This window comes from Salvia miltiorrhiza, unplaced genomic scaffold (genome assembly GCF_028751815.1).
Source record: "Salvia miltiorrhiza cultivar Shanhuang (shh) unplaced genomic scaffold, IMPLAD_Smil_shh fragScaff_scaffold_132_2, whole genome shotgun sequence".
Classification (NCBI taxonomy): Eukaryota; Viridiplantae; Streptophyta; class Magnoliopsida; order Lamiales; family Lamiaceae; genus Salvia; species Salvia miltiorrhiza.
In genome coordinates this window covers 112,010-134,147 of record NW_026651413.1, presented here as the reverse complement: position 1 = coordinate 134,147, position 22,138 = coordinate 112,010, and the positions used below count along the sequence as shown (strand labels likewise).

Below are 22,138 nucleotides of genomic sequence, written 5' to 3'. Positions count from 1 at the left end.
GAGAAAATATCCTCGAATGAAACAAAGAAAATACTTGGTCAAATACGTTGAACTCAGACATCTTATAAAAGGGTATTATTGTCTTTTTATTAGTCTTTTGTATATATATTACTACTTTCTTTTCGCTATTGTTTCCCTCTATTTTGATTAAGCTCTTCAAAAACCAAAGAGAAAAAAAGAAAAAACATGCCGATTAAGGATGATTAGCAAAAAGGCTGCTGTTTCTACAATTGATCTCATTCATAAAAGAGGATTTCTCAATCGATGGTTGCATCAATCGGGTATTCTCTCTCCTTCTTCCTCTCTCTTCTCTTACGAGGCTTTTCAACCTAAGCGGTCTACAATCGATTTCAGTTGTGTTAAAGAATTAAATGATTCTATTGAATTGTTTCATAAAATGAAGAGTATGCGGCCGGAGCCTTCTGTTCGCCTGTACAGCAGACTTATGAGTATTACTGCAAAGATTGAGCAGTATTGTTTTGCCCTTTATGTGTTTGATGAAATGCTTAGGATGGGTGTCCCAGTTGATGTTTACACAATGAATATTGCGGTGAACTGTTGTTGTCTCTTGAAAGATACATACTCTGCTTTTGCTATAATGGGATTCTTTTTCAAGAGAGGTTACGAACCAGATACTGTGACATTCAGCACTCTCATTAAAGGATTGTTTTCAGGCGATAAGGAGGCCGAAGCTGTGAAATTGTTCGAAAAGGTTCTGGATTTAAAACTTTGCGAGCCAGATGGAGTTATGATTCTGCACTTGATAGATGGGCTGTGCAAAGGTGGACATGTCATTGAAGCCGATAATTGGCTTAATAGATTAGAAAGTAGTGGGTGGAGTCTAGACGTTATGGCTTATAATGCGTTAATTGACGGATTATGCAAGTGTGGAAATGTGGATGATGCTTTTCAGGTTCTATGTAAGATGATAGGGAATGGTATTTCACCTACTGTTGTCACATATAGTTCCATGATTAAGGGACTATGCGATGTTGGTAGACTTACGGATGTTAAATACTTGCTTAATGAAATGGCTAATTCCAAGATATCTGCAGATGTTTTTACTTTCAATATATTGATTGATGCATTATGCAATGAAGGACATATGGAAGAGGCTGCGAATGTGTTGCAAACTATGATGCAACAAAATATTTGTCCCAATGTTGTCACGTATTCTACACTTATTAATGGGTTTCGTTTGAAGGGTGAAATCGAGAGGGCAAAACAGTTATTCGATTTCATGGTGGAGAAGGGCGTCTCGCCAAGTGTTGTCACATGCAGCATATTGATAGATGGATATTGCTCGCTAGGCCAGATGGTTAGAGCCGGAGTGCTCTTTGATTCAATGGCAAAGATTGGGATCAAGCACAATATATTCACCTATACTATCTTGATTAAGGGATACTGCAAGACCGGAAACCTTGATGAAGCTTTGCATTTCTTTGATGAAATCTCGCGAGTAGGTCTCAAACACTCAACCGTGTCATACAACACGATGATGCACGGGCTAATACGCCTAAGTAGTTTTTCAGACGGGTGGAAGCTTTTCGAGGATATGGAAGCTCATAAACTGCATCCGGATCTCCACACCTACACCATCTTGTTGGATGGCATGTGTCGGATCCATCGGATTAATGAGGCATTAGCGTTTTTGAGGGTGATGGAGGCGAGAGGCGTGAATCCTGATATTGTAACATATGGTGTTCTGATCAACGGCTTGTGCAAGGGCAGAAGACTTGATGAAGCTATGAGGCTCTTCAACCATCTCCCTTCCAAGGGTTTAAATCCGAACGCACATACCTACAACATGATGCTCGTCTCCCTCTACCATGAAGGGCGCAAAGGGGAGGCGAGGAGGTTGATGGTGGAAATGGAGAGGAATGGCTGCGCGCCTAATGGTGTGACTTTCAACATTATTGTGTGGTATCTGGTGAAGAGCAAAAAGGTGCATGAGGCGATACCTTTCTTGGAGGAGATGTGTAGGAGAGGATTCGAGGTTAATTCAGATATCATTTATGCTTTGCTTCGGGAACTTAGAATAGGAGAAGGTAAAGATGAGAAATTGCAAGAGATTCTTAAGAAAGTTCGTGCTCAAAATTGACAAGTGAATGTTCTATTTTGAGGTATGAATACTTGAGTGAAGTTACATTTGATTCTATTCATCTTCTTGTTATAACCTTTATTGTTGTTGTTGAAGTCTAACGCAGTGATCTTTTTGCTCTCTCTCCCTCTCTAACCATTGTTGTTCTTGTAGTTGGTGTTGAATGCAGTGATCTGTAATTTGATGTTTTACTTTACATGTCTATGTTTAAAATTCATTGAGATTTTTCCCAAAAAAATTGTCAGTTTGTGTGGTGGTAAGGTTGGTTTGCTTACTATATTTGGTAGCTAATGTGAAAGATCAATTCTGTTTTTATTGAATTGCAAAATGTACCTTATCATCCAGCTCTACTCCCTTTAGCAGAACTTTTAAGAGGACAGAGTTGAAAGAATTTGATTTGAACTATAGTCTTGTTTCCTGTTTGGTGTTTACTGTTGAAAGTAGCTTCTGCTGAACTGTTTCCTGTTTCGTTGCCATCCTTTTACACAGAAAAATTAATCACGTGGGATTTTTACTCCGGTCCTTGTTGCCAAGAAGTGATTCATAGAATGCTAAGAGTGATATATACTCAAAAGGGAGTTTGAATCCATCGGCTTTGAGTTTCTCGTCTTGTTGTTACTTTACAAGCACTGGCGTGCGATGAATTAACTCCGTGTTGTGATTTCACTGTTTTCCATCTTCACTAGGGTTGTGTCTGAAGAATAATTTGATTCTGTTTTTGACATTTTGTGTTCATCATCAGCCATTTTTGCTACTTGGAAGAGTTTAGCCTTTTGATTTTCACATTTGCAAAAATTATACTCCCTCCGTCCCACTAGACTTGGCACACTTGCCTTTTTTGTTTGTCCCACTAGAATTGACACTTTCCTAAAATAGTATGTGGTCCCTACTTTCTCTACTCACATAAAATAAGTGGACCCTATCTACTTTACACTATTAACCCTTTATTCTTAATCTCCGTGCCCAACTCAAAAGTGCCAAGTCTAGTGGGACGGAGGGAGTAATTTATACGTTGTGGAACGACATTGGTCATTCTTGATTACACCAGAAGATCATACATTGACCTCTCAGATCATCTCTAGATTCATCCATTTCGCTCATTTTGAAGAGGATTTTAGTTTCACTTCGATTTATGGTATATTTTAGCTGTTTCTTGCTCATAAGTTCTTGCAATATCTCTCTATCTTGTTTCAGGTAAGTGATAAATGAGATTGCTGCTGCTCATTGTTCGAGTTTTCGCCCTCTAAAGCTCGCTGTCGGAACGTACAACTAGAGGTAGAGAAACACACACACACATACTTTTTATTGAGTGCAAACATGGTAGAGTTACAACATTGAAAAACATAGAAATAGAATGCTACATGCCCTTTTCAAATACAGGAAATATAATAGAGAAAGACACGGATTTGAGATCTCCACCATTCTTGCTCATTTTATTGAAGCTTAAGGGCTGATGGTGTCGGGATCCCTCTGCCGCTATGGATGGGAACCTCTGTTCCGGGGTTGGGCACGAACATGTTATCTCCACCGGCGATGTAGAGGCGGCTGCCGATCGAGCCACCGAGCCCGGGATTGCTCAAATTCTACCCTGCCGATGACGTTAAGAAGCCGCTCTCCAACACGCGCAAGGCCAATCCCACCAAGCTCAGGTTACCTTGCTTTCGTTCTTTTGTGGCTGTTGTTTGGCATTTTTTGGTTGAATATTATTGTGATTTTGTTTGTTGTTGTGTACAGAGCGAGCATTACTCCCGGGACAGTTCTGATCATATTGTCAGGGAGATTTAAGGGGAAGAGAGTTGTTTTATTGAAGCAGATTTCCTCTGGATTGCTTCTTGTAAAACTGGTAATTTTATATTCTGATTTTAAGTTTTAGCTTTTTTTTTTTTTCTTTCTTTGATGTTTGGATTTGTGTTGAATTTAAAATACATTCCTTTATGTGGTGCTAGTTGATTTAGCTCAATGTCGGTAATTTTTCTGCTGCAAATGCAGCAATTTATTGTCAGTTTTCTAATTTTATGAACTGATTTTATTTAGTTAAGCAGATGAGGTTTTTCCTACTTATACTCGCAATATCATTTTGTAATGTTGGCAAAAATATTTAACTCTGCTTTAATTAAATTAAATTAATTAATTGGGCTTAATTAAATTAAATGTTTCCATTTTTAGAAAGTAACCAACAATAGTGGGACAAACCAAAAAGGAAATGTGGCCAACTTTAATGGAACGGAGGGAGTATTTGTTTTTCTTTTTGTTGAATCTATTGATAATTTGATTTACAAATAATGTTTAATATTTATAGGGTTAAGTATCAAATACGCCCCTAACATAGAGGCCATTATCACGTCTAACACCCTATAGTTAAGGTCGGTTCAACTAAACCCATGAAGTCCTTAATTTCGTGCATTAGCCCCTCCGACTTAACGGCCATTTAACACCGCTAACTATTTTAATTTTTTTTTCCTTCGTTGGTGGTGGGACCTACACCTTCTTCTTCACCAAGCTCGTCGGAAACACGCCGAAAAAACAGCAACAACGGCACCTTGGCATACCCTTCTCTGTCGGAACTCAGAGGACGGGGGAGGAAGCCCCATCTCCCTGAATTCGAAAGGGAGGGAACGACCCCGGTGACCAAGCGGCACGACGACTCTAGCCGAATCACAGGACAATAGCGGCGGCGGTTTCTGATAGAGTAGAATAAACGAGAGGCGTGGCCGATTTACAACGGCATGATGGGCAAGACCAGTGCGCGGCAGCGATTTTGTAGAGAAATATTAGGGTTTTTGTTTGAGAGAGAACAGAGAGATGAGAGGACGCTGACTTCATACTTTAGACTTCGTGTGTAGAGAGATGAGATGATGCTGATTCGCTGGTCTTCCACATGCGGCAAAGTCCACTGAAGTGAATCGATCGGAAAAGAGCTAGGGCATGATTTGGAAATGGGAGAATTAGGCCTTGATTTCGAGCGACCGCTCCTAGATTTGATAGACAGAAGTAGCAGCTCTGTGCACGGCGGCGGAGTTTTCAGGTGACCTGGATCCAGATGTATTTTTGGCTTGTTTCCAGCGAGCTTGGTGAAGAAGAAGGTGTGGGTCCTAGCACCAATCAAAAAAAATTAAAATAGTTAACGGTGTTACATGGTCGTTAAGTCGGAGGGGCTAATTGCACAAAATTAAGGACTTCAGGGGTTTAATTGAACCGACATCGACTATAGGGTGCTAGACGTGATAAGGACATCTATGTTAGAGGCGTATTTGATACGTAACTCATATTTATATTTACTTATTGAGTAAATGATGCGGCCTATTTTATTTTAATTTTAAAATATATTTTCATTTGCTTATATTTTGATTTTGTTTAATCTTTATGTTTATTTATTTAAATATATTGTTTAGTTTTGATGCGACTAATATTTAGTAAATCAGAGTTAATAGAGATAAAGAAAATCATACATGATTGAATTTGTTAAAAAATATTATCGCTTTCTAAATATGACAACTTTTTTTTTCTTTCTTAATTTGTGTATTTATTTTGTCTCCATACAATTATCTTTGATATGTATTAAATTAAGTTCGAAAATCTTCATGTGTCTATTAATATTTTTAAAATATGGGTTGAGATATTTTTTACCAGAGACCAATATGCTTAATAGCAACTATTTTCAACTCTTAAATTGAGAAGATCTTTGGTGAAATCATAGCTTTAATGAATGAATTCTTGGTCCAAGGTTTGAATCTCATGAATTGCAAAAATTTCTTCTTCTTTTTTTAAATTAATAATGTTACTTTGCGAATTCAAAGTCAACTTATTTTATATGATAAATTTTGTTTGTATATTAGTATCACTTATATATTTCTAGAATATACAAACAAGATTTATCATATAAAATAAGTTGATTTTGAATTCTAAAGTTACATTATTATTTGAAAAAAGAAGAAAAAAATAATTGCTCTCTTGTGCTCTCAAGGATTTTTTTAGGTTTCTTTTTTCCTTTTTATACAACTGTTATTTTAATACTATATCTATACATAGAAACATGTTATAATTTTTTTATAAATTATATTGGTTATATTAAAATATTAGATCACTTTGCAAATAATAAATTTGGTATCAAATTTAAATTTATTAGTGTATACTATTCCCTTCATCCCATTGATATTATCATGTTTTCCTTTTTGGGTTGTCTCATTGATATTGTCCTGTTTTTATATTTGGTAATGATTTTACACTACAAATAGTATGGTCTCACACATTTACACACTTTTACTACACTAATTATACTCTCTTTAATATTCGTACCCAAAAGAAATTAAAGTAATACTATAATGAAACGGATGGAGTAATAATATAAAACACATGCATAACTTAAGTGAGTCTAAAATTACAATCAGCCTGTATCGCGCAAAAAATGCACTAGTTTAGTTTATTTTTCACCCCTGTCTTATGTTAATCACCGAACCAATAATTAAATATCACTTTCCCAAAATTAATTTAAGTGGGATTTACGTAATAAGAAAAGGGCAAACTCAATTTCATGTCATATCATAATACTCCATTCGTCCCCTAAATAACTTTATCTTTTTTTTTTTGGACGTCCCCCAAATAACTTTTTCTTTCTTTTTTTTCATTTTTGGACAACTATCCCACCACTAATAATACTTTATTTATTCTTATTTTTCACTTTTCACTACTTTCAATACTAATTATAACATATTTTCACAACTTTCAATAATAAGTACTCCACTTTACAATTTTTTCCTTAAAACTCGTGCCGTCCCCAAAGAGAAAGTTATTTCAGGGACGGAGGGAGTATATAAAACTATGAGAGTTCTCTTCTTAAATAGAAAATAAATAATAATGTTCGAGACTTCGAGTTATGCCAAAGACAGAGAGAAGAGATGAAACTTATACCATAAAGCTTGCAGTTATTCCGTCGGTAAAATCATTGGTCAAGCCGACGTCAATAGATAAAACGAGGGAGTATACATCCTCAGGTCCGTCGGTGATCACCGACGATCATAATCGTCGATGATTAATTTATCCAACGTGTATGTTAGCATCGGGTAAAGTCCTCCTTCGGTGCCACGTTTTACCGACATGATTTGTTGTCGTTGGAGTTGAATGCAGCGATATTTTTGCTCTCTTCGTTTATATATATTGTTCTATCTTTATGACTTTATGCATATCTGAACCAAATTAAATAAATAATTAAGTAATATTCACAGTATCCAGTAAAATTGAGTTTTTGTGCAAAATCGATAAGAAATCTAACTAGAGTTAAATTTAGGATAATACACAGCATGGTGTTGTGCACAAAAACAGGGGAAATTTGTCATCTTCATCTTTTCTTCCTATTTTAGAACATAATATTAGATTTTTTTTATTTATTTTTTTTCCGTTAAATTTCAGGGCTTTTCATCTTCTTCAAAGTCGCACGATATTGTGCCTTCGGCTTATTGATGGTATGGATTTCAAGTTTCTCACATGTTTTAGGAAGAAAAATCTGTAATGTATTGACGAGGTTGTGCTTCATGGTATGTTTACTCCTAATTTCTCTCGTGTTGTACATGCAACGTATACTCTTTTTCTTCTCTTATGCTTCCCCACTAAATTTGGACGAATACTCTTTTTCTTCTATATTTTAACGAGGCCCGGCTCTTGAGTTAGAGCTCCAATATGCTATCTGAGGATTTTCGGTTGGCTTTTCTTTCTTTTTGGGGTTTTATAATAGATCCCAATTTCTCTCTAGCTATATCAAAATTTCAGGAAGAGAATTAAAAAGTTACAAGCATGTTTTACTTAACTGTCTCAATTATTCTTTGAAAACTCTTGACAGGATGGAAATAGAAAACATATTTGAAAGAAAATGAAATAGAAAAATTCGAACAACAATGATTATCTAATAATAATATGTCAAATATTAATTTTTGTAGGCTACGAGTTATGTAAGATTTATCGTCACTAAGCCACGCGCAATGCATAATTCATTATAAGTAGTTACTAGTACGGCCATTCGTGTGATGCACGACGAATACCGAAATTAAACAATAATTTAAATAAATAAAAATAAATATTAAATAAAATTATAATATAAATATATATAAAATATTTTTTAAAAATAAAATAAAATATTCCATGTCAATTACTCAATGAAATCCTGAATTTGAATATATAAATTTTTAACTTTGTATAAAGCGTAATGATAATTAAAGTTATTAAATAAAATTTTTAAAAAATCGATAATAAAAATCAGCATTACGCATTATTATCATTATAGAGTATTAAACGTCATAATAAATAAATAAATATTTCCATACACAAACATAAATAAAAAGTTGTACAATTTTAATAAAAAGAGAAAATAAAATATTTCACATTTTAATCTTTTACATATCTTATTTTTTTAAAATTCATTTTTCATGATTTTGATACTATATTAAATTTAAAATGCATATCGAATATTTTTTTTTCATGAATCAAATGTAACAATGTTTAGAAAATAATTAAAATACATAAAAAAATAGTTAAAAGATTAGTGAGAGAAGAGAGAGAAAAAAGAGAGGGATAAATTGGAGGAAAAAAAACTCCTCTTTTATAGTATATTATATAGATTTTGAATCACCATTTTCCTGAATTTAACATATTCTGAAAGCCCGAAATAGTAACATTTTTTTCTGAAAATCCCACAGTTTGTTTAAGACAGTCTATTGCAATATTAGATAGAGAAAAATAAATCCAAGAGTATCAACTTATAAAAACAAAAAAACCAATCATACTTCAATCATTTTAGAGATAGTTTCATAATTCTAACATGATACCACAGGCAAATATAAATGTCTAAAGATAATAAATTTTAAACCTGGATTCACTTCACCTAAATTTGAAGAATTAATAAAACAGTTCCAAAGTGGAACCAAATACTAACAATGATAAAACAAAATTATGGTTTTCATTATTATCAGAGAAAAGTCCCAAGCAACTGGAAGATGTAGATTGAACAAGAGAATGACTAGGGAAAGAGAAAACTCATTCTTCCTCTGAAAAAAGGTAAAACGTCGGAAAATCCATCGGAGCTGAATATTCTTAGTGATCATTACAGACTGAAATCAGGTGGAGATGAACTTTCTTCATACAAACAATAAGTTGAAGCGCATAATTATTAGAAGAAAAAAATGACAGATGACTTGAATCTCCGGCCTATTGTGCTGCTTCTGCTACTTTCTGCAGTGTATGAAAATCAACGTATTATATATGCAATCACACGAGGAAAAAAAATAAAAGCAGGGCTCAGGAGCAACGTAGGGTATATCTAATTATTCTCGGCAGAAGAAACGTACCTCTTCTTTGTCTTTCTTGCCACTGGTAAAAAACTTGTAAGATCCATAGAAAAGGGCAAACCACCCCGATAAAGAGGCAATCACAAACTACAAGGCAAAAGGGCACGTAAGTATAAATAAATATCAAAGTTTTAAGCAGCCAATTGAAAAGGTTCCATAATCATTATGATGGCTACAGAGCTGGAAGAGGGAGAAACATCTTATACTTAGTGAATTCCCCGGTTGCAAAAAAAACAATACACTGCCAAAGCCAAGTTTGAAATGAGCAGAAAAGATTCAATGAAACTAACACTAAACACTTCATTAGACTAGATACTTGTGAATCGCGATATAAAGTCCAAAGGCAAAAACTTGAATAGTTATCCGAGTGAAACAAGAACACACACATTGTTGGGATTAGTCAGCAAGCTGACATTTGGAATGACTAGAGAGTTCATAATAATTTGGAATCAGAATTTAACCACATCATAATTACAGGTGCTTGATAAAGAACCAGCATATGCATTCATGCCTAATTCTACAATCCTTTTAAATTTAACCAAACTAAAATTAAGAACTCCCTAATATAAATCTTCAATCAATCCCAAAAATCAATCATCATCCATATAAGGCCTGATATCACTGTTCAAGAATGTGCCATGTGCCTTTAATAACTTATAATCCGAGTCATCTTCCCTTTCCATGATAACTTATATTTTATCATTGTTCAGTAATGCAGCATTTTCTGAGTGTAAGTCACTGATGGAGTCTTGCTACTTTTCACGCTTCTAATTAACAGCAAGTATCGCTTTATTCCTAAGGAATTGGACATTCTATGCTGTCCAATATCCAGTTCCTCGATACGCACAAGGCACATGTTTGCTCCTATACTTAAAGTTCCATAATGCACCCATTATCAAGAAACCGAAGCCTCTCAATAGAGCAAATTTTACAACCATGGATCTCAATCAATTCGAGAAACACAAGAACAGCTGCAGATAGTAACAACGAGTTACTACTAAATTTCCATCACATCCAATTTAGACATTAGCAAGAAAGACTACTTAATTACTGATCCTCCATAACTCTTCAAGAACATATTTTTATGTCAATCATTCCAACACAAGGTTCCCAGTCTCCATATATGCATTCATTTCAGCATATGATCATCCATCTTAAATCAAACAAAAAGAAGATAACTGGAAACCCTAGATACACAATAGGTTGATAATTTTGGCTAAAAATAAATCACATCCTAGAAAAAAAAATAATAAATAAATCAAAAAGTGTATGCGCGTTTGCGTTTACTCACATGCTCTTCCTTCCACTTTGACGGACTCATCGGGTCTTCCCAGAGGTTAATCCTCGGTGGCCCATGGTGATCTGTAATTCGAAAAACATTAACCAAAAAAAACCCTAATTCGCACCGAACAGATTCAAAAGTGAGCAATCAGATATACAACAATCACTAATCCCAACACTAGCATTAACGAACAAATCATCGTAAGCACGTCTTCAGATCAGTACCAGAGGCGCCGGCGAGGCCGCGGCGGGGAATCAGAGAAGCGGCTCGAGCGGCCGACGCGGTGGACGGCGAGAGCCGAGCGAGGGTTGCAGCTCTGCGAGCCGTCATGGCGGCAAGTGAGGTGGCCATTGCTTGCTACGGCGTCGTTTTCGGGGGAGATCGAAGGTTGAGACGACTGAGTGTGAGAATGGAGGCAGCGATTTATGATGCGAACTGAGTAGCGAAGGAAGAAATTGGGTTGCAGAGAAAACGACGTCGTAACGCAGATACTCGGGCAGACCTGTGTTGTCTCGGTCAAGCCCAATCCTGCCCGGCCCATTCGCTTGAGGCTGGCCCAGGATAGAAGAAAATATGTTGCGGTGTTTTTACTTTGTAGTATATAATGAGATATAAGTTTGACTACAAATGCATTTTAAAATATAAATTCTGAATTGTGAGCATATGATAATTTTCTTTCTTTGTTAAATATGACTAGGACTAGCCCACTCGATTTCGAATTAACCCTATTTGATTTTGAGTTATATTCGATTCAGATTAATCGATTTTTTTATTTTTTTGAATTAAAATTAAAATATTTTGGCCATAGTCCTAATCAACTCGGTTTCGGGCTAATTTATTGGATCCGCAAATTTACGATTTATTTTTACATGTATGATTTTTTTATTAATAATCATATTCTTATTATAAAAAATAGGTTGGATATTTTTAATCAAGACAGTAACCGTCTTGTTTTGAATATAAAAAATAGTGTTATTTGACATAATAGCTATATAACTTCGTTACCAAGAAGAATTGGATATACATTTATCATAAAATGTCTATCTTTCTTTGATTTTTATGCCATAAATATTTGCTATTAACTGTTGGAGAAAACCAAAACGCATTCCACAAATATCAAAATCTTATTATGGAATAAAAAAAAAAATAATAAAGTTTAAAAATTCATTATTAAGAAAAAGTTCAATTCCAACACACTCGGTTTTCGGACCAGCCTTATCGAGATCGGACTATTTTCAGTTCAAGTCAGTTGGGTTGAATTTTTTTTAGGTTAAATTTTTTTAGCCCTAAACTTTATTTTTTGTCAGTTTATCTGAGTCGATCTGTCGGTTTCGGGCTTTATTGACATCTCTAAATATGACGAATGGCGCCAAAAGAGATGGGGAATTCAAAAAAAAAAATGCCTTTCATGGTATTCAAACCAAATATCACGAATTTATTGCTCAGTGTATCTATCATAGATCTTTACAATTAAGAGTTGCAAATGGCTTTAGTTTTTTTTTTTTTTGAAATGAATAAATTACGATCATTTAAACATCAACCAGTATCTCATACATGACGTTGTCTAAAAATAAATATAGTCTCCTTTTGTCATTTTAGGACGTCTACAAAATCAATCCTTTTTATATTTTTTTAATCTTTTTATCATATGATGGGCCTCTTTTCTCCACTCACAATATAATTAATTATCATTATTAACACTACTTTTTAAGTGGGACATTTTCTCTATTTATAATAAACTCAATTATTCTTTACTAAAACTCATGTTGTCCCCTTCTAGGATTATTTTTTATCGATGAAGGGAGTATTTAAATTGGGTTTTCATTTTATTCAAACCAGTATTTAAATTTGGTTTTCATTTTATTCAAACCTTATATTTGTTATTCATCTACCACATAGTATAACTCCCCAAAAATTAAACTTTCAAATTCGAATCTCTCTCTCATATATTTATGTAGGTTTGAATATGTTGCTACTAGTTTTCTAAGGAGTTGTTCGTTTTGAGTGATATATTATTGATAAAATAATTTAATTTAATCCAATTCAAGTTTTTTATTTGCATTATTTGATCTGTAATGGATAACTCGACTCACACTGTAATCATTTAATATATTAAGTAATTATTTAATCATCCTTCAATAGTATATATCTTATCCATATATTGGCCAAGAAATAAAATGGTTAATGCCTACTGTCAAAGATCTTAAATTCGAGTCTATATATCGTAGCGCGAACTTTAAATTTCTTTATTCGTTTAATGATGTATTAGAAAAAATGTAGTGAATGTGAGTTCTCATAAGCCAAAAAAGAAAAAGGAAAAAAAAGATGAGTATCATTTTTAATGGGATATTATTAAGATACTAAAACTGCTTTCAGATTTTATGGCCCTTAATTAATTATATAAAAGAAACATTATAGTAACACATAAACAAGCATTATTTTTATTTAATGTGAAAATCAATCTTAATCATTCATGAAAGCAAAGATATATGAATTAGATGGGTCTCTACTCTCTAGTTAATGGAATAAGAATGGTTTCATCTGAACCAATATCCCTAAATATAATAGTCATATTGCACGAGAATCTTATGTAATTTCAAACAAATAATCATAATACTACATATAAATATTGATAAAACAAATACATGAAATTAAAACCCCACACCTAATCCTATTTATATATATATACCCAAATGAAATGCAAAGAAACCATAAGAAAAATAGTAAAAACAAACACATTCTTCTCCTACAATATAGATCTAAACTTTAGGGTGTCCATTACTATCTCAACACCTCTAATATTAGCCTCCCCAAATTATTACTAAAAAAATTCCAAATCCACTTTTATAATTTCCACATGAAGTCTTGGCTTGTCTCATCTTTTCTTCTCCCTCCAACCCTACCATGCGACTCCAGCTCGGAGAGAGCAAGAAAAGTTGTTGATCAGCCACCCCTAATTATCTAAACACACACATCTCTCACTCCGCCGCCGTCGGCCGCTGCCAAAGCCACCGCGACAAACGCTCTCGAACAACCGCGTGAGCTAGGGTTTCCCGACAGGCGGCCAAGATGAACGACCTCTTCTCAAGTTCTTTCAAAAATGCCCAAGGTGACGACCTCGAGGCGGGTGGCAACGACAACCGCACCGAGGGCGTCAACCTCGATAAATTCTTCGATGACGTCGAGAATGTCAAGAAGGACATGGCCGACGTCGAGAAGCTCTACAAGCGGCTACAGGAGTCCAACGAGGAGAGCAAGACGGTCCACAACGCCAAGACCATGAAGGAGCTGAGGGCCCGCATGGACGGTGACGTGGCGCAGGTCTTAAAGCGGGTCAAACTCATTAAAGGCAAGCTGGAGGCGTTGGAAAAGTCCAACGCCACCAACAGGCGGGTCCCTGGGTGTGGGCCAGGGTCTTCAGCTGACCGGACGCGGACCTCAGTGGTCAGCGGCCTGGGTAAAAAGCTGAAGACCATGATGGACGACTTCCAGGGCCTCCGGGCCCGCATGAACGAGGAGTACAAGGAGACCGTCGGGCGGCGGTACTTCACCGTCACCGGCCAGAAGGCCGACGACGAGCTTATCGAGAACCTAATCTCGAGCGGCGAGAGCGAATCGTTCATGCAAAAGGCGATCCAGGAGCAGGGCCGGGGCCAGATAATGGACGCGATCTCCGAGATCCAGGAGCGGCACGACGCCGTGAAGGAGATCGAGAAGAACCTAATTGAGCTGCACCAGATATTCCTCGACATGGCGGCGCTGGTGGAGGCGCAGGGGCAGCAGCTCAACGACATCGAGAGCCACGTGGCGCACGCGAGCTCGTTCGTGCGGCGGGGGACGGAGCAGCTGCAGGACGCGCGTGAGTACCAAAAGGAGTCCCGCAAGTGGTATTACTACGCCGTTTTGCTCGTAATAATCCTCATATTTTTCGTGACCTTCCCGCTCTGGTCTAATCTTCTCATGGCGAAATTGATATAGAAATTAATTGTGATTTTTGTGTGTAATTCAATTAATTAATCGTGTAAGATATATTCATATAGGTATGTGTAGCTTCAAAATGATCGAATTTTGGCATTGCATATTGTAGCTTTTTCCGAAATGGAAAATTTTGTTGTTTAGGAATTAAGTTGTTGGATATGGATTTTGTAACCTCCGTTGAGAATGAATGAATCTACATTCTGTTGCTGGATTCCAATTTGTGTTGGCTTTTGTAGCTTTCTTGAGAATGCTTGAATTTACATGCATGTGGTGTTGTTAATTTGGGATCATAGCTTGCAAGAGTGTTATTATAGAGAATGGAACCAATGAAAATGGTCTTCAAATGAGAAAATGAGATTAAATTTGGAATGTCAGATATTTAAATTAATCATGTGAACTGAGATTAATGAACAAGCTAATAAAATCTACGAACAAATCAATATACTAACATACAGTGATACAGACAATATTCTCATTGGGGCTCGAATTCTAGAGATGACGAAATTTTACCACATTAATTAATTTAATACGACTATCCGTGCTTTATAATTGATTTATTCATAATTTTTTTTTTATGTATTCACATATTTTATTAATTGTGCTTTTTACATTGATTTTTTCGAAGATCTAATAGCTGTTAGATCTAGACCGATCTTTTGTCTAAGTCATCTAATTTAGGATAACTCTATTCATCTCGTATCTATATACATATAGATACATAGTGGATAGATTGAAAAACTTAATTCTAAGAAATGAGATGAATTATATATAGACATAAGATCATTTCTATATTTACGGTCTAGATCTAACAACTTAGAATCTACAAACAAATTAATGTATTGAAGTCAATAAAATCTACGAATAAATCAAGATAGTCGTATTTATTTAATGTAATGAAATTTTCGCCCCCTTCAGAATTTAAACCCATGTGAGAATACTATTCGTGCGTTACATTGATATATTCATAAATTTTATTAACTTGTTCCGTTAATCTCATTTCACACGATTAATTTGAAAGTATACCAAACCCAGATGAGAATATTATTTGTACGTTACATCGATTTGTTCATAAATTTTATTGACATGTTCGTTAATCTCATTTCATTCCATTAATTTGAATAACTGATATTTCAAATTCAGTTTAAATTTTTCACTAAACATAGTTTTTTAATAAATTCCTTCTCTAGATACTTTGATAATTATTGCTTTTTGAATCTGGCGTGTTAGATCTAATATAAAATGGACTAAATAAAAAGCTCAACTTTTGAGTTCGAGCTCAAAGCCAAACTCGAAAGCTAGCAAAAATAAACTGCGCTCGAACTCTATATTCGTAAGCACACATAATCGAATCAATTGCTCGAAATTAACGGCCGCACTAAATTCATTTAGTAAATAATAATCAGATTTTGAACTAATTTTGTTAAAATAATCATACATTAGTGATTAGTCATTGTCGGAATGAGATTCAGTGTACCACACTTTATGTCCCACTTTGTGTCCCACTTTCAATTTTATTTATTTTCTTATATATTTTTTCTTCAATTTCAACTTTATATGCTTTAGTTTAATTTTGTGATTATTAACTAGGGTTTATTCCATCAATTTAGGGTATATAATTATTTTTTATCATTTAATTTCACTTTTATTAGCTAATAATAGGTTGATAAATTCAAAATCATGGTATATATTTTTTAAAAAATCTAATTTTTTAAAATAAAAATTAAATATAATTCATAGTATCATAATAAATTTTATTTTTCTAAAAAATATTTTTAAAATAATAGATATAAGCATGGGACACAGTGGCACACATAAAATTATGGGACACTGGATCTTATCCCAGTCATTGTCTCATTAGGCGGCCAACATACACACAATAAAAAGAAAAGACTTTTTTCTCTAAAAAAAAAAGAAAAGACTTTTGCTCATTAGTCATTAATATCTGACAACTATATTTATTAATTTGTATGTATGGAGATAATTTCTAATTGAAAATACAAATTCTTCTCAAACGAAATTTCATTACTTTTTACAAATTTAACTAATCTTGTAGTGAGAGAGTAACAAGATGTTACGCCAACATTCCTAGCTGCTGCTCCATCAACCTTAACTGCATCATGCTACCCCTCAAACTCCTCTCTTCTATCTGCAATTAAATTATCAAATAATTTATTTTTTAACTATATTAATTATGTCGCAACTAATTAGTATAGATTCTCTTAATTATTACCTCCAATGCAGAAATGAATTTAAAAAGGTCCATACATTCTTCCAATAACTGCTTCTCTTGTATAACTACCTTGGCTAATTCAGCCACAACTCCCACCGTTTTCTCAACCTAAAACAATAAAAAAAAAAAAATTATAATATATATGTATATAAATTCACACAAACACACATAATTAATAGCAAATTAATTACCGTAGGTTGAAAACTAGTAACCATCATATTGATTTTGGTTGCAAGATTTGATGCATGACACATAGCAACTGAAGCCAACTGTGGTTCAACCTGCATCAACATGCACATTAATTAATTTCTTTTCATTCTCGTATTTTATTATATCATTTTATTTTTAAAATCAAGTCATAAAAAATAATAAAGAAAAAAAAAATATATATATATATATATATATATATTTTTTTATCGGGCAAAGTCATGTTAGATGTTAGTAATAAGTTCCCCATCCACTCCAAGAACCACCTTATCTCTCCATTCACCAAGATCCACCTTATATCTCCAATCTCCAATTCGCTCCCAAGAGGGATCGAACCCGGGTCACATCACTTAAGTGAGGATATATATTACCTTAGCTCCATCGACGAGGGGTAATTTGCAAACAACATTATGCAAAGAATCTGTGGTATTTGAAACTGCTGATAAATGTTCCTTCTCCATATTTACCCAAGCCTCCAATGCCTTAATCTGTAGAATAGGGAATTAATTAATACTTTTATTTCATTAATTATAAGTAATATAATACTAAAACAGGCTACATATTAATACATACTAATAATAGTATTATTATTTTAAGGGTGTGTTTGCTTTTTCATTTTTTTAAATGGAGGGATAAATAATAATGTATAAAATTATTACTTAATGTGGGGATCATATTTTTCATGTTTTATTTGATTTGAATGCTAATATATTTATCAACTCTTCATAAGGTATAAAATTATACCACCCTCCCTTAGGTATAAAATACTATCTCTTTCCCAAGAAAAAAGGTGTTGCCCAAAAATTTATACCATTTGCCTGAATTTTTTATTTCGTCGAAGTAAAGGAGGTATAAGATGACATATGAAACTTCTTTCTTCTTTATACCTCAAAGCAAATGAGGTATAAGATGACATATGAAACTAGTTAGTTTATGATGGATAATAAGTGAATAATTAATGTCAGCAATTAGGAAATCGTCCGTTAAAATGTTTTTCACTTCATGAAATTAAAAACAAAATAGTGATCATTATATATTAGAATTTTTTTTGGCTATCTTAATATATAATTTATTCTCATTTCGAATTTCTCTCATTCACCTACCCCAAACTACCCACCCACCCCATATAATTCTATTTATCTAGTTTCTTTTTTATCTAGTTTGCTATTCCAAAAAGAGGGGCACAACGTTGAAACGTTCCTTTCTCTTAGTATAACAATTCTATTACTCTCTCCGTCCCAATTTTTAGAATTCATCTTTCTTTTTTTGGTCGTTCCACATTTTAATATCACTTTAATTATTTTAACACTGCCATAAAAGGTGAGACCCTTATTCCACTCACAATACACTCAACTATTTTATTAAAACTCGTGGGATGGAGGGAGTATTATTTTATAATCGATCAACATATAATTTATAATAGATTAACAACTGAATAATATATATATATATATATATATATTAATTTACCTGAGAGTGAAATATGTAATCTAATTTCATCTCCAATTTCTCTTTCTGTAGTTGAAATTTCTTTTGTAGAATAGATTGTTGAAGCTTGAAAAGAGCAATCTGAACATGTTGGGATTTGCCCTACAAAAATAACATCATTATATACCATAAATATACACGCAATCACGAAAAGAATAACAAATCTTGGGTATGTATGCTTTAAAATGTACGTACTTAAATAAGTATAATAAGTTCTAACTATTTCAAACTATAGTATTTATTTAAATTTCAACATTTTACAGATTTGAACCAATCCTTTTATCACATGCCCTCTAAACTCCAAACTATCCAAATCAACAACCAATCAACCAACAATAACCAAATATATAGACTTCTAAAACACATATCCAACAATTGGTTAACGATCATATATAATACTAATAAAACATGAATAAAACACACAAACATGAAAATACGAGACTAAAATAGTAGTATAACATAATTAAATAAAGCATGATCATAAAATAAAATATGAAATTGAAACAATAGCATATCAGCAATTACCAACGATTGCATATAAAACATATAATAATTAAAAAAAAAAAAAACCGACCGTAAAATAATAAAATATAATCATAAAATAAAATACGAGATTGAAATAATCGCACACCTGAACATTTTTTATATAATTCTCGTTAGCAGCTTCAGCCCTTGCATTGCTAAACCTCCACTGAGCCAACCCATTATGCAGCAACCGCAGCCCATGAACATTCTCCGCCGAGCCCGGCCCGAGCACCGACAACCCCGACGACAAACTCGACGACGATTTCCTCCCCTTGAGCAATTTTTCAAACCCCAAACTCAAAATATTCCCCACTCCTTTCCCCTTCGAAGGGCTCGTCGGTGGCTTCGCCGCCATCTTCCCCTTATTCTCGCCCAACGGAGGTCTCGGAGATCCTGTTCGGGCCGGCGACCAGGCCCAATCCCCACTTCCCTTCTTCAAATTGAAAATTTTGGGAGAATTATTATTGCTACCGCTATTATTATTGGTATTATTTTCTGACGAATGATCGCTGCCGCCGCTCCACCGCCGCGACCGAGATAAATCCTGCATGAATCGCGACGGCACGTCGATTCGGTGCTTTCTCGAACTGACGGTCGGGGCCATGTACGACGCCGGCGAGAAATCGGAATTCGGGCCGGCGTCGCTGCATTCGGAGCCCGAATCGCAAACGGAGTTCTTCCTCAATGCCACGTCATCGACGGAGAATCTCCCCGGCAAGATATTTTCGTCGTTGTCGTCGTCTGATTTCCCGGGAAATTTGAACTTCTCGGAATTGAATCGCATCGATCCTCCCAAAATCGGGTTGCGATTCTCTTTGGAATTCTCCCGCTCGTTGCCGAACCGGCTGAATTCGGTGCAGCTCCGCTGCCGGTTGAGAGGCGGCGGCGGCGGATTCCGATCAAATTTCTCCTTGCTTTTCCGCCGCTCCGACTCCTCGCGCCGCTCGTCGCCGATGAAATCGGCGAGCGTGTCGGGCTTCTTCTTCGGCTTCGACGACGGCACGGACGATGACGGCCAGAGCCCGCGGAGAAAGCCGGAATTTTTTAGGGTTTTGGACTTTCTTAAATCGGGTTTCTGCTTGATGGGAGAGAGAATGCTGTTTGGGGATTCATGGCTGCCGTGATAATAATCGGCTGTTGATGAAGAAGAAGCCGTGCTCGATGCAGGCGAGAGGTATCTCGGGCTCACTTCTCTTGATTTCGCCTTCTTCGCGGCGGTGGCGCCGCCGTGGCTCTGCATATCGGGAATTGGCGGAGAACACGCAGTGAGGGTGAGAGTGTGTTTTTTTAGATTTTTTGGGAGAATTTTTGTTTTGTGCTGATTTTGTTGTTGAGAAAAATGGGTGAAGAGTAAAACAAAGTGTTGAGTGTTTGCTAGAAAAGTGGCGGCAAAATAGATACGGAGGCCGGCGAAATTTTATAGTTGAGGATGTGCGAAATGACGGGATTGCCCTTGCATGGAAAATGGCAAGTTTTTTTTTTTTTTGTTTTTGAATTTGAAAATTTTGAATGATTTTGCGATAGGAGGTAACAAAGAATGGGTTAAATTTTTGAATTTTATCATTAATATTTGTAAGAAAGAAATTAGATTTGGTGTATATGATGCTTAGTGATTATGCTTGATGCATGTAATTTGGCGGATGAGATCATTTGACTCACAAATAGTATCATTATTATTTTCTAATTATTTATTAATAAAAAATTATTATATAAGGAACCATATTTATCACTCCAAATTGAAATTTACAAAAATTATACTCTAATTACGAGTAGAATTAATCCTAATTATCAATTATTAATTCAAAAAAATATAAACTATAAAAATTAATTATACATCCTAATTGGTTTAGTGAACCATAATTAATTATCTTGGAATTATATTAAAATTTAATAAATTAAAATTGAAGAAAAGTATTAAAAACTAAATTTTTTTTGAAAATAAGACATGATCGCGATGCATCAAAATTGTCATGAATGTTGGGTTGATTCGAGGGTAGTTTCGGGAGTTCATGGTTTTTTGACTGGTTTTTTTGACTTGGTTTTAAGGTAAGTAGATAGTGATGGACACAATTAGAAGTAGGAGATAACAATGAAATTTTTTGTGATTTATATTTTCAAATGTGATGTATATGTGTATGTATATTTTTAAAATTTGTATGTATATGTGGGAAGAAGAGTGTTGTTTGAGGATTTATTTGTTTAGCTTAGCCGGCATATTTAAGTGGGATTTTTTTTTCTTTTTCTTATTAGTTTGAGAAGATAAGTATATTAAGTGTGACTTAATCTTGGGGATTAGTGGGGATTTGCCACGAGTCAATCTTGATTTGAGGGAAGTAGTTATATTGAAGGTTTTGGCTTTTACTCTATCAACATTTTCATTTGGTGTATAGTATTTAAGTTTAAAGCTACTAATTTTATGGCAACTGGCAATTTTAAGAAGATCCATTTTGTTGCAATTCATATCAAGTATATTTAGAATATGTTACTATAGGGCGTGCTAATTAAATAAATAAATAAATATAGTGTTGGACAATTGGTATTTGGTAATTGCCCTTGAGTGTCCAACTTTTAGTCTTATTTATTGACTCGACATATTTCATTGAGTTATATTAATTATTAATGGTGTTACCTTATGTATTATGTTTGTGTTGTAGCATTAATGTACGATTATGAGATTCATGATATCGAATACATTGAACTGCATCTCAAATTATAGTGTAGACGTATTTCTATTTCAGAAATTTGAGATTTCGTAAATATTCATGAGAAATGGAAATAATTTGTAATCTAGAGAGTCAAATGGTTATTAGTGAGAGTAATCCTTCGAGATTTTCAAGATTGAAGTTTGAACTAGTTCTCCCATTTCATCCCATGCTTCAATTTCATATCTATATTATATAATCTATTAAAAGGGCAACTTTCAAATTTAAAAGCAATTTCAAATCAATTTTTAAATTAAGTTATATATTTTTTTGGGATTATAGTCAAAAAAT

At 34.4% G+C, this 22,138-nt stretch overlaps 3 protein-coding genes and 1 pseudogene across 3 annotated transcripts; 2 read left to right on the top strand and 2 right to left on the bottom strand.

Moving 5' to 3' along the window:
• The first annotated feature begins 133 nt into the window (after window positions 1-133).
• LOC131002406 (pentatricopeptide repeat-containing protein At3g22470, mitochondrial-like) lies at window positions 134-3,744 on the top strand (annotated as a pseudogene).
• A 5,284-nt stretch (window positions 3,745-9,028) lies between these two features.
• On the bottom strand, window positions 9,029-11,291 carry LOC131002413 (uncharacterized). The gene is made up of 4 exons (XM_057928916.1): window positions 10,942-11,291; window positions 10,727-10,797; window positions 9,436-9,522; window positions 9,029-9,319 (listed from the first exon to the last, which is right to left on the bottom strand). Exons 1-4 carry the CDS (start codon window positions 11,066-11,068, stop codon window positions 9,296-9,298), a joined length of 309 nt encoding a protein of 102 aa, XP_057784899.1. The 5' UTR covers window positions 11,069-11,291; the 3' UTR covers window positions 9,029-9,295.
• Window positions 11,292-13,560: 2,269 nt separating this feature from the next.
• LOC131002412 (syntaxin-125-like) lies at window positions 13,561-14,912 on the top strand. Its single transcript, XM_057928914.1, has one exon. It carries the CDS (start codon window positions 13,787-13,789, stop codon window positions 14,693-14,695), a length of 909 nt encoding a protein of 302 aa, XP_057784897.1. The 5' UTR covers window positions 13,561-13,786; the 3' UTR covers window positions 14,696-14,912.
• Window positions 14,913-16,696: 1,784 nt separating this feature from the next.
• Window positions 16,697-20,644, bottom strand: LOC131002407 (QWRF motif-containing protein 3). Its single transcript, XM_057928909.1, has 6 exons — window positions 19,252-20,644; window positions 18,603-18,722; window positions 17,504-17,620; window positions 17,117-17,206; window positions 16,926-17,033; window positions 16,697-16,841 (listed from the first exon to the last, which is right to left on the bottom strand). The coding sequence occupies exons 1-6, from the start codon at window positions 20,383-20,385 to the stop codon at window positions 16,767-16,769; spliced, it is 1,644 nt and encodes a 547-aa protein (XP_057784892.1). The 5' UTR covers window positions 20,386-20,644; the 3' UTR covers window positions 16,697-16,766.
• Window positions 20,645-22,138: the final 1,494 nt, after the last annotated feature.